The sequence below is a fragment of the Grampus griseus genome (assembly GCF_964374135.1).
Source record: "Grampus griseus genome assembly, chromosome: 1".
Taxonomy (NCBI): Eukaryota; Metazoa; Chordata; class Mammalia; order Artiodactyla; family Delphinidae; genus Grampus; species Grampus griseus.
This window is the reverse complement of record NC_139017.1, coordinates 93,707,903-93,721,616: the sequence shown is the minus strand read 5'-3', so window position 1 is coordinate 93,721,616 and position 13,714 is coordinate 93,707,903. Positions and strand designations below refer to the sequence as shown.

The 13,714-nt window shown below is 36.9% G+C and overlaps 1 protein-coding gene across 4 annotated transcripts in view; it reads right to left on the bottom strand.

The window, feature by feature from the left end:
- Positions 1–13,714, bottom strand: part of OLFM3 (olfactomedin 3) — a gene marked incomplete at both ends in the record, with an annotated part of 191,859 nt that overhangs the window by 51,294 nt on the left and 126,851 nt on the right. For 2 of the 4 annotated variants that reach the window (XM_082681013.1, XM_082681014.1), the window contains one exon: positions 875–1,003. The exons of the other annotated variants lie outside the window; for them this stretch is intronic. In XM_082681013.1, the coding sequence (XP_082537139.1) occupies positions 875–1,003 (129 nt within the window). Of the gene's footprint in view, positions 1–874; positions 1,004–13,714 lie in introns of those variants that run through there. 4 annotated transcript variants of the gene reach the window in all.

Here is a 13,714-nt window from a genome sequence, read left to right as displayed (position 1 = left end):
TAATTGTTTCTGTACTTATTATTTTTCTGTACTTATTATTTGCTAGCAGGGAAATTGTTTTTCCAGGTTATTCCTTCTATTTGAATTTGTAAGCTTCTATTTGAAGAACCAATAGTTTTCATTTTTATTTGAAATATTTTAGAGTATTGCCAAATAAACCATGAGAAAAGACATTTGTTATAATGTGGGAAGGGTTAAAAAGCCACTAATCGTAGATGAATGAAGACTACAGAGTTAGACTTGTGACAGGAGAAGAGTTTACGAAAAAATTAAACAGTACAGGGAGATGATTTTATCAAGTAAGTTTTCTGTTCGTGATTCTTAGCTCTCTTAAAGGATTTTTTGGTCATGCTTTAAATTGCTGAGGTTTTTTTTTATTATTCATTTATGTTTAAAAGAGGTTGGTTTCTCTGACTGAATGCATTTCAGTCACAGGAATTGAATTCCAAAGAAGAACCTGCTATAGTAAAACTAGATTAGCTAGAATATACCCTATAGCATATTCTGTAGGAAAAATTATGGGGATTTTACAGATGTTAAAAGAAGTAAAATAATAAGAAACAAAACATATTTTAAAAGAAAGAATTCTTCAAAACCTCAGAACAATATAAATTAAAGCTTTTCATTAAGAATTTGATGAATCTAGTATTTCCTTTCACAGCTAATTTCTCAGGCAGTTCGTTTATTCTTTGATGTAACTTTAAAGTGTTCCTAAAGGAACATCCATGACTAAAGTTACCACATAAATATTGTATTGTTGAAGAAGACCTGTAAATAGAGAAGCAAAATCTCAGCCTTTGCAGTTTACAAAATAAAGCCCACTGGTTTAATGCACTTACTTCCCAAGACGGCCAAACCCACCGGAGTGACTTACTAAGGTATCTGGCGTTGATAGCCTCGTGGTGTTCAGTCCTACCAAGGATGGGAGAGTTTGGGACATCCAGTTTGATATCATTGCCATGGTGCTAAGCACAGCGCCAAGCTTCAGCAGTGGAAGACTCATTGCTGTGGAGCTAATGAGTTTTCATAGTGACTGATTAAGATCCTGGTTCTGGGCTGGCAGCGGGAGGCGTGACTGCAGCACGCCACATCTACAGCATGAAAAGAGATCAACTTCCCAAGCTCTAATCATGCAGGGAAAGCTCACAGAACCTCTTTCCCTCACCCTCACAGGAAATTCCCTGCTCTTCCCTTTTCCTCCTTTACCAGATACTTTGCTGGATCATCAAACAAAATATTCTTGATAGGGCTTCACTGGTAATTGTTAGAGCAGAGGTTGAAGGAAGGAGGAAATTAGAGCTTTTCCTGCTCCACTATATAGTCAGTTACCATCAACAGAGGTCACTGCCTCTGGGATTTCTGTCAGTATAATCAGCTGCTCTTTATCCTTCATAAAAATACATAGCACCCTTAAATTGAGGTCTGTCAAAGCGCACATTTCAAACACCAAATTTAATATCCACAGATTTCTCTGAGCATGGAAAAAGTGCTTTAGACAAAACATGAAAACAAAGTCTGAAGAGAATATCCAAGATGATTAGATAATTGAGTAAGAAATTATTTTTTATATAGTAACCTAAAATTAGCACTGTTGCCTCTTAAAAAAAATTGTCAGAGATTAATAGCTACTGCCTGTGGAGGACATTGCCCTAGGCACCTTACATGTGAACAGACAGAAAAGGCAGCCTTGGAGAAAAGCTCCTGATAAAGAAATTTCATAGGTTCCCAGTTTTGCTTTCACGAATGGATGCTTAGCAGTTTCTCAGGCACACAGCAAACTCAGTTAACTCTATTTTCACCTTGTGAAGAATGACAGACCAGTACCGCAAGTCTATGTCATGAGAGAACATGTGACATTAAAAAAGCACAAGACTTGGCTTCTGTGACTCCCCAGGGAGTCTGAGGTCTAGCTCCTTGTTCTCTTGCAGTTAGTTGAGTGACTGGCCAGTGAATTAAAACTCCTTGGCTTCACTTTTTTTTTTTCCTGCGATATGTGGGGGGTGGACTCCCTGCTCTCCAAGGCCCCTTCCAGCTGTGAAATTCAATGATCTGTTTATTAGAATTCTGACGGCAAATGTATATATTGAATTTGCGGCTTATGGGTAATTTTATTATATTCTTTTTACAAATACTGCAAAATTGTCCACATCCAAATCTCAGGTCCCAAATGGAATAAATCAGAGGCTCTTGTCTTATATAATATATGTGGTTTAAAATAAAAATACAGAGAGAAGACATGAAGGGAAATGTGGGTGAATGAAAATTAAGTGAAAAAGAATCATATGAAAAGGAAAAAAATACTGTTTTGATTCCTTAGGAGAATTCTGGAATTGTTTGTATCTGGAAAGATATGCATTTTCCTTAAACAGTTATGGCAGGAGAAATAAAGAGAATATCTTTAATAAAATTGAAAGACATATATATTTATAAAGGTGTGTGTGGCTTTATTCTTCAAAACAGCTTTAAACTGGGGTGAATACTGAGACTCCTCAAATCTTCCTTGCATATATTACCTTGAAATCCAGGCTACATTTTTTCTTTAAGAATACATCCAGATGATTTCAGCTGACCCTTATTTTTTAACCACAGTGCCCAGAAAACCAAATATTAGGTATTTTTGTCTTTTTCAAAAATCGTATCATATGCAAAATTTAACATAAAAGCACCATAGTTTATATATTAAACTTAGTATTAAATAACAGCATTCATAGAAAGGACTGTTAAATTTTACATTATTATTACAATGTGGCAGTAACAAAAAGTAAAGTGGACATACAAATCTAGTTGTTTGAAAAATTACCAGGAACTCTACCTGACTTTAATAAAGGAGAAGAGTCTCTTTTAAGAGCTTAGCTTCCAAAATTGAAAACTAATATAAATGTAATTACTGGATAATTTAAGATGCCACATGGCAGATGGTAATTATACTTATTAATGAGCTATCAATCAACAAAATAATAGCTTCTTTAGAAGAATATAACATGAATGTCAGGGGAAACCAGTACTCTTATTTGCAAATTAAAAAGAAATGAAGAAATAAAGAAAAATACAGTATAAATGGAAAGCTTCTTGCAATTTTCCAGAGATGCAAATACCTGCACTGAAGAACTGAAAGAGAACAACAGTGAAAGTTTATGATTTGATGATGTTTATGAACAATGTAAAAGCTATAATGTGTGGTTTAAAAAAAAACATTTAAATGGCACACATTAAAATAGAAAAGCTTACATTATAATGATTGTTAGTTATGGGAAATAAAATAGCTATGATTTGTAAAAGGTTAAATAGTTTGCATTGCTCTCATAATCTAGTAAATTGATTATAATTTCCATTTTATAAGTTGGGTTCTTGTTTGCAGATGGGGAAGCTGATTTTTCTATGTGGATGTAGCAACCTGTGTTCAGGGCAAGAAACCTAGTGGTTACAGAAGTCCCACAGCATGGTGTGAATGTTGATGGAGTAAAGTAGCAAGAGACAAGGCTGGAAATACTAGCAGTTACCAACTCCCAGGGCTTCACGGTCAGCCAAAGATGTTTGGATATTATCTTGGATGCAATTCAAGAATTTTAAGCATAATTAGTTTTATGTCTGAAATTATTACATTGGCATTTTCATGATGCAGGATAGGCTGATGGGGATTGTAGGAACAGCAAAGCATATCAGAGACAGGAACATAACTTAAGAGCATATTCTCATAGTTTAGGCAAGAGATGACGAGGGCCTAGAAAAAGAAACTGTCAGTGGAGCTCAAAAGGATGGATACCGTAAAGAATTGGGGTGAAATCGATAGTGATTGAATAGATGTGAGAAGTGTGGGAGAGGAAGTTATTGATTAATATATTTATTCATTAGATATTTTATGGTAGACTTTTTATTACCCAGAGTGATTTCATGATAAACCTATATAGTAAATAATTAGTAAGCAAATAATTAATGACCAAGAAAGACTTATAGGTAATCTTATGTAATATTGGCATGTGCTGTCATTGGAATTTTATTTTTCTTTGATCTGGAGCATGAAAGTTTAACATTGCTTTGGTACTCAGTACACTTGCTAGTCTGGGGACTATCTGTATGGTAGGTGTGTGTGTTGTTTTCTGGGGAACCTAGCTTGACTAAAAGAATAGGTGAACCAAAGTGACCTCTAGAAAAAACAAAGTAGACCCTTGCTAGCAAGGAGGAAAAATAGGAAGAGTGGCATAAAGTAGAGGAAGAGGCTTAAAGTTTATGCTAACTTCGTACTCAGTCACAGAGGATGAAGAGAATAATACAACTTTGCTGAGTGACACAAAGTCATTCTGGGTCTCTGAAACTAATAGTCCAACTCAAAATAGAGAAAAAGGACTGAGGTTCTTGCTTCTTCCTTCACTGAGAAGTCAAAGCAATTACAAGAGAACTTCCATAAGGTCCCATTACTCTACCTACCCACCTACCTCACCTGTGCCCACATGACTCTACTGTTCCACACATAAATTGTTTGTGTTCCTAGGTAAGATTGATTCCCCCACTCTGCACTAGATCAGTGCCTTTTAGACTATCATGCATAGGAATTACTAGGAGAGCTTGATAAGACCCAGTTTCCTTTGTCCCACCCTGAGAGTCTGACTTACTAGCTCTAGCACAGGGCCAAATAATTTGCACTTCTGACAGTCTGCCATTCTTGGACCACCTTTGAGTAGACTGCCCTAGATCACATCCATCTCATCAACTCAATGACAGCTCTCTTAATCCTTTCCTCTCTTACTGAGATCAATAAATCTTCCCACTTTAATGGGCCATTCACAGCAGGATATAAACACCCACTTATTTCACTCATTTTAAATACAAACAGGTAGACAGCAGTTTCCTGATCCTATTTTCTCCCCATTTATTTCCCCTATCACTCACTGTCCCTTTGCAGCATACCTTCCTGAGAGTTGTCTATACTCACCATCTTCAATTTCTCTTTCCCTAATCAAGGTTTTGTTCACATTTCTCTACTCCACTGATACGACTTTTATCAAGGCTACCAATGATACCGTGTTGCTAAATCCAGCAGTCAATTCTCAGTCCTCAACTTTCCTGACCTATGAACAGCATTCATCAGACTTTTACTTTATCCTTCCTGAAATAATTTCTTCACTTGTGTTCAAGGATACCACATCCACCTAGTTTTCCTTTTACATTCTGACTTATCTTTCTCAGTCTCTTTTGTCGATTCTTCCTCATCTATATGCTAATGACTCCCAAATTCATTTCTTCCTCGCAGACCTCTCCTATCAATTCAGTCCTGTATATCCAATTATCTACTTGACATCTCCACTTGGATGGTTAATAGACATCTTAAATTGAACATGTAAAAAAAAATGAGCTTCTGATATGCCTTTCCCATCTCCAGCAAACAAAACAAAAGAAATAAACCAAAAAATTATATACATGCAACCATTCCTATAGTCTTCTTCATTTCAATTCCATGGTTGAAAAGTTAGATTTCAACCTTAACTTTTTCTTTTTTTTTCGCATCTCTTATCAGTTTCATCATCAGGTCTTTTCATCTCTACTTTCAAAATATACCCAGCATTCAACCATTTTACACCACTCTCAGTGCCACCATGCTGCTCCAAAGTCATCATCATCTCTCATCTGGTTTATTGCAAGAGCCACTGCTAATTGACCTTGTACCACGTCAGTCCTTTTTTTAACCCCCAACAGAGTGATTCTGTTAAATTGTAAGTCAGATTATGTTATTCCTCTTCTTAAAACTCTTTAATAGATTCCCATTTCACTCCTGGTAAAAGTGAGAATATTTAGCATGAACCATAAGGTTCTGCATGATCTGGCTTCCTCTTATTTCTCTGATCTCATTTCTTATAACCCTTCCCTTCACTGGAGTCACTCTGATTCTTCAGAGATGCAAGATAATTTTCCACCTCAGGGCTTCCAGTCTCTCAAATGTCTTCACACTTCCTTTTTGTTTTAATTCAAAGATCACTTTCTCATAAGATCTTTGCTGACCACACTATCTCAAATTTCTACACTTTTCATCTGATCATTTCATGTTGTCTTTTGCTGGTTTACATTTTTTCTCCTTAGAACTTATCACAGGTTGGGATCCTATATATTTTAATTATTCATCTTGTTATTTGTTTTATCCACTAGAAATAAAGTTCCATGAAAGCAGGAACATTGCCTGTTTTGTTCACTGGGGTATTCTCTATGCCTAGGAGAATACCTAGTACATAGCAGGTTATCAGTAAGTATTAAATTAATGCATAAATTAATATATTATTGTTTTGTTCCTGAACTTCCCTCATTGTAAAATGGAGACCATTTTAAATGCAAAAATTAAAATAGAGCCTCCCTCCTTTGTTGCAAAATGAGCCAGTGTAATATTGTTGCATTTTGCATGTGTGTTGTTATGTGTACATGATGAATGTATACCTGAGTAAAAAGACAGTGTAAACTTAAAAGTTAAGAATGCTTTTTCCTTCCAAATTTGATATTTAGAATGCAGGCACTTTTGGTCTAAGCCAAGAAGTACTGTCTCTCTTATTTTGACTTCTCTTGATAAGCCTCAAATCACTGGAACCCTGAATAAATATATGAAAGCACTCTTCTCCTCTTGCCTTTGGCTAATGAAGTTTGCCTCCAATAACATAGGGGAGGATGGAAGGGACTGTAGGCTATGGAAAGGATGAGTTTAAATAAAATGAATTGGAGAAGATGGAGATCTGAGTGTCCATTCACTCAACTTCCTTTCATTTGGCTCCTGGCAATCAATTAGGGACCACCTGTAGCTCTAGAATTCAGTGCTTTGCCATTCTTGCCTTGAGGTTTCAGGGTTGTCTTAAAAGTGTTCACTAAAGAAAGAATGTATTGAGTGAAAAACATTAGCAAAGTTCTCTAAAGGAGGGATTTCTGTCTTCTCATCTTTGCCTTCATCTGAGAAGCCGACTGATGCTCTATAAACCCGGGGGATCCTCTGTTGGCAGCTTTTGTTGCTACTTCAAAGGAGAAAAAAATGGATGTGTGCGGGAGGAATATATTCAGGGCAAACATGGTTTTTTGTTTTTTTTTGTTAACTCTGACTTTCTACTCAAACTTGAAGAAGTGAAAAAATATAAATCCAGGATTAGGCTAGAGGAAAGGAGGATGCAAAGTGGTGTGACAGAGAGACCCTCAGACTGTAAGGCAAAAGACTTAAATTTTGCATCACTTAGTCATTGCCTTGCTCTGGGTCGTTCAGCTGGGAAATAAAGAGATTAAATTGAATTTCCTATATAGTCCCTTCCATGATATAGTGCCATACTTAAGAGCTCAGCTTCGATCTTTGCAGTTACATAAGCCCCTCCTCGCTTTCTGCTCTGACACTATTAGACAGCTGGCTGTGTGACCTCCCAGAGCCTCGGTTTCCCTATGTGTGAATCGGGGATAACAAGAGAACCTGATTCCTTAAATTTGTGAGGATGAAATAAACATCTACATATAAAGCCCTTATGACAAGATTTGGCAAACAAGGAGTTCTCAATCAATATTTGTCATCATTACTCTAGTGCAAAAGAAGTTTATGTATCTTTTCCCCATATTTATAGAAGATAGAATAGAGATAGAAATTGTTAGCAATAAGGAAGTGAAGATCATCAAATTTTGTATAAATTACCAATGTAAAGGTTTAGCTTTAAGAGTTTTAAAAGGGTAAAATATTCTTGATTCCAGTATGCTTGGTTCATAGGGATTGGCTGACAGCAGTATCCTAGAAAGGGTCTAAAGCATACCCATCCCACAGGCCAGCCTTGAGGAGCCACTTATTTAAGCCTGTCTGCCTGGCACTGTTCTTAGAGCTTTATTTGTATGAATTCATTTAATTCTCACACAAACCCTATGAGGTTGGTATTGTTACTATAACCAGCTTATAGATGAGGAACTGAGGCACTGAGAAGTTAAGTAAGCTAGCCTAGGTCACACAGCTAATTAAGGGCAAGTTCAGTATTTGAACCTCAACTGTCACATTCTAAGTATGTTTTTAAGTATTATGCACACACACACACACAAAACACATGCAATAACAGTATTATAGCAACTATTTATTTCAAGTTTAATCTGTTTTAAATAATTGGAATTATTTGGGGGAAGCATTGCAGTTTAGTCATTACATGCTCTCAGTAAATGAATACTTAAAGCTGAGCACAAAAATTAAAAGTAATGTGTCTTACTTATTGAGTTTATCTTTGAATGTGACAGAGCCAGGTCAGGGAGTCACTGACTCAGGTAAGTGTTCAGTCCCTGCTTCATTTTCATTGGAATCTATTTTCAGGTTTTTCTAATTCACCCAACTCACCAGGGCAGACAAGTGTTAAATTATTGCCAAAAGCTTTTCTGGAAGAAATTGTTTAGAAAGAGAAATCGCAAAGAGGTTGGAAAATTGCCTGGTGATCAGAAAGAAGACTATTTAGTGGTAGCGTGAAAGAATAAAATTGGATCTTGAAATGTGCAGTTTTCTGAAAGGTTGTTGTAAGTTGTTTCATAAAACTTATCTCCCTCTTGAAAGTTGAAATGTATGTTTAGCAGGAACCAAAATTCTGGTAGTAGTAAATAACCCCAAACATCAGAGTATAAAAGAAGATTACATTTGTAGCTTGCTTTTTAACAAATTCACATAAACAGCAGGAGCTCTGCAGAGTTAATTTGTACGTAGCAGCATTAGCTACTTACTTGTCAGCATTGTCCCCTCATCAGTATGTGTAGTCAAAGTTGTTTTGTGATTTGAAAGAAAGCTCTAGCAGACAAACATAGTTAAACATAAATGTCTAAAGATCTGGACTTGAAACAAGTCAGGCAAGCTTCGTCATTGAAAGAGTCATGAGAGTTATGTAGTTGTATAAAAGGGGGTTGGAAAAACAGTTAAGGCCAGGTCATTAAAATAACCATCACATAGATGAAGCTGTACAAGCTCATTACCTCATTTGCTTGTCCTTTTTTGTTTCAACACATTTAAGAACTACTGACCTTATAAAAACAGTTTTAGGAGGACAGAAGTAACTTGACTTACAAACAGCTCGCTTTGTGAATACTCATCTGAAAGGGGCCCAATGACATATATATGAACTTGACATGGATAAGTAAAGGAAAACTGTTGACAAAGGTTATCTCTTGTTATTGAAGTTAAATAGATGATTTTTTTCTGCTTCCTAATATTTTTTGTTCTCTCATTTCCCAGCTTAATTATGTATTATTTTCTGTTAGAAAAACATAAGCAGAAGTATGTCATTATTCTCTCATTGACTTTTAAAGGCATTGATCTGTTAAACATTTATTAAGTATATTCTTTGGGTCAGGAATAGTACAATACTGAAAAATGCAAGATTAATGTGGTACAGCCTCATATTTTGGGTAATTTATCAATCTGAGAATGTAACAGACTATAAACAAATATGTACATATGAACTGAATAGTTCCAATCTTATAGAGATATAGTGGAGGATTAAAAGAAAAGGAGATTGGTATCTTCTGGTGAAATGGTCAGGAAAAAGGTAGTGCTTGAGTTGGTTTTAAAAGTTTAGCTCTTAATTCTCTTAATTTTTAACTCAGGGAAATGGAAGTGTAGTTTACTATGGACCCAAAAATAAAATAAAATTTAAGTCATAAGGAATTTTATGCAATGCTTCAAAGAGTAGAGAATTATATTCTTCAGCCCTTCCTTTGTCAATATGCATCATTTGTCCTAGTACATTTTTACCTCTCTTCCAATTAATAAAATAAAATCATATTTACTTAAATCATAATAATATAGGGCTATTGAGTGAAAAAAGAGAATAGAAAAAATGAACATTATTGTGAAAACAGCATTTTCCTTGAGAAGGAAAAGAGGTAAATAGAAATATCAAAGCTCTTGAAGGACCTTGCATTATCAAGAAAATTGTACTTAAAATTACATGCACATGTCAACAGGGGGTAGTTTGAATTCTAATATTTACATATAATATGAGTCATAAAGCATATGGCTGAAAATTTAATTCTAGTATAGATGCTTCTTGTCAAGTGTCTGGTAAAATGTATGCAGATAGGGTATAGCATGAGGAGTGCTGGAATATTTGCCATTATTGAAAGTAGATTGTCTTTGCAGTGCATTCTCTCTCTCTCTCCTTCCCTTCCCCTCCCTCCCTCCCTCCCTACGTTTCCTTCTCCCTTCTCTCTCTACCTTCTTTCCTTTTTGTCTTCTACCCTTTCTTCCACCCTCTTTTCCTTCTCTCTCCCTCTCCCTCCCTTTATTCTCCTTCCTTTCTTTTTCTCTTTCACTTTCACCTAAGTGTCCTGCACTGAAGTAGGATACTAGTATGGTTGCAAGGGCTCCCCAGGTGATTCTGATGTGTTCCCAATTTTTAACAGCCTAGGCTGTATGGCTACAATTTAAGCACAAATAATTCTAGTATTTTACACTTCAAATTTGGAAGTTTTATGTTTTACCTTTCTACTCATTCAACACTATTTAAAACAAAACAAAATAAACGAAAGTTCCCTTTTCTAAACATTCAAGCATGCATGCTTAGGCTGTGTTTTACCTCTTACTGTGGTTGTAAGGTTTTCAAGAGGTTATTGAGCTTAAAACTGGAGACTGCTCATAACTACTGTTCAGTAATGGTAATGCATCATTCATGTGCACCTCATTTTTCTTCTAAGAGTGATTCAGAAACATGCCCATGATAAAAAAATGTGTCCTTTCTTAGTTTTCCTTTCAATAATATACTTATTAATATCAAACTACATGTATAAGTTAGTATTTTTCTATAAAAATTGCATTTAGAATTATTTGAGGAGCAACGTTTGTTTCATGGTGAATTACTTATGCATTCAATAGGGATTTATTGATCATCCTTTATATGCTAAACACTAAATGCTAGAGATCAAAGATTAATAAAATTCACTCATTTAGGATCTCAGAAACAAGAGAGAAAAACACATATAAAATAATTTCAATATAATGTGCTATGTAATTTGTACAAAATGTAGTAGGACATAAACAGGTTAGTAATGAATTCAGTTTGGGTGGGATAGAAAAAGCTTCAGGAGACTGTGGGTTTAGGTGGATTCAGTAGAATTTCCTAAGTAGATCAGGAAGGAAAGGCCATTCTACCCCAGGAACAGCATGTGAAAATGTACCACCAAGGTGTCAGAGATCACATGTTCTTTACGGAGCTCTAAGTAGCTTGGACTAGGGCCAGTGAAAAGCGCCTGGTGGGGTGGGGGGAGGGAGGAGATAGGATTGGAGAGGTAGCAGGGACCACCAGCTGGTGCTTGCGGCTCTCCCAGGGATTAGATCTTACTAAAACTAGTCTTTCAAGAGTTGCAGGAAGGAGAGTGATAGCTAACTTGTTTGTTATTTGGGGGAAGATTATTCAGAAAAGATGCAATAAATACTGGGGAGAGGGGTAAGGAGGAGATTGACAGCTGGGAGAGCAGTTAGGGGGCTGTTGGGATGCTCTGGTAAGAACTGAGATGTACAGAGGAAGGATAACACATGGGCTAGGCAATTTACGTAGAATTTTGTGAATTATTAGGTGTGGAGGCCAACAAGAATAAACTCTAGATTTCACGAAACACAGTATTGCAGAAAAAGTGCTGGGGAATCATCGAGAACAGTGCTAAACATTAAGGTGCATGTGAATCACTGCGGGGTCTTGTTAAAATGTAAATTTTTCTTCAGAAGTTGAGGGCAGGGCCTGAGATTCTGCAGTTTGAGCAAGCTCCCAGGTGGTCAGAGTGGCTGGTCTACAGACCACACTTGGAGGAGAAGGGGCCATGGAAGCCAACTAAGTGAAGGGCTGATGTGTGTGGACACACATCCTGTGTGATGAAGAAGGTACAACCAAGGAAAGAAAAAGGGTCAAGCTCTGCAAGAGAAGGGAGAGTGAGGATTCCCAAACACACATATTTCTCACTGAAAAAAGGGGTTCAGGAGTTCCCACCATCCAGAGATGGTTGTTAGCAGAAAGCAGACGTTTAAATTGAATACAGTTTAAATGGGCCCTAAAATTTCTTGAAAGTAAAGTTATAGTTAAAATTTTATCTTGGAAAAGAAAGATGAACACAAAATAAATTATCTTACAATTGTGAGGATATATTAGCATGAATTAAGAATAGATGACGCTTTGTGTGTGTGTGTGTGTGAGGTTAGTTTTAAAAAATACTGTCATCTGTTTTCACAGCACAATCATAAAGAGATTTGTTTTTGCAAAACTCTCCAAGGAGTTACCTAATTTTTTCAGGGCCTTTGATACTCAAATCATTATCTTTTAAAGAGCCCATTCCATAATTTCTTTCTTCAATTGTTAAAGGATATAAATCTGCCAGGCACTGTTTAATAATCCCCTTGTATTTTATCAGGGCAGTTATCTCAACACTTCCGTCACTGCATGAAACCATGTGTCATTTGCATGATTTTGATTACCTTCCATTATATTTGCATTGAATAACATTGGATAGTTGCCATATATAAAAATCAGTGGTTTAAGATGGATGCCACTGTTAGGCAGTGAGGGATATTTTAGTGGGATCTGAGGGGTTTCATTTAAAAAGTGGTCATGATTTGTAAATATTTGAGTTTTGAAGGTTGTTGCTGCCTTACGCAGCTTTACAATGGCAGGACTTGGGTAGCACGGACTCAGGGTTGACTACAGACTTAGCATGGGTGGTCACCCATGTACTCTGATATTGGGATGAGTGGAAACAGAAGAGGATGATGTTTTCACTTAATTCACTCATTTTAGGGAAGTAGTCTATTTATGTAGAAAGGTTGATGCATTGTGTTTCTGCAGCTATGAAAATTGAAATGTGTTCGTTTGATTTGGTTATATTCTCATCCATCAGGGAGGGAATAATCAGGAAGTATCTGGAGTTCTGGGTACTGCCTGAAGTTACCAGTGTTAGAGTCTCAGTGAAGGCTCAGGGTATCCCCCAAACCCCGGGAACATACTGGATCCACAAAAGGTGCAAGCTAAAGGAAAAGCCTGAGAAGTTGCTGATTGGCAGCTGAATGAAAACAAAACTACCCATGTGATGGGGGTTGGGAGGTAGGGACACCTAGATTCTAATCCTAGTTTTTCATTTAAATTTAGCAGTCTGGCATACCTTAGTTTCCTTTTCAGCTCTAACATTCTCTGACTCTGTGTGCATAGTGTTAAGAGAATGGGTTTTGAAATCATAATGACCTGGGCTGGAATCCCAGTTCTGTCACTTACTTTATGATCCTGACTAAGTTCTTTTCTGAACCTTATTTTACTGATCTTTAAATTAAGGATTTTAATATCTACTGATGAGCCCATCTGATAAAGAACATCAAGGACATATCTGTAGTCCAACAGAGTTAGGCTTATTAACTTGTCACATCAAGACAGGTGGCACACCAGAGGAACCATGGAGCGTCTCACCAAGCAAAAGAAGACATAGGGTTAAAAATAGGACTTGAGGGACTTCCCTGGTGGTGCAGTAGTTAAGAATCTGCCTGCCAATGCAGGGGACACAGGTTCGAGCCCTGGTCCGGGAAGATCCCACATGCCGCGGAGCAACTAAGCCCATGTGCCACAACTACTGAGCCTGTGCTCTAGAGCCCCCAAGCCACAACTAGTGAGCCTGCGAGCCACAACTACTGAAGCCCGCATGCCTAGAGCCCGTGCTCCACAACAAGAGAAGCCACCGCAGTGAGAAGTCCGTGCACCGCAACGAAGAGTAGCCCCCATTC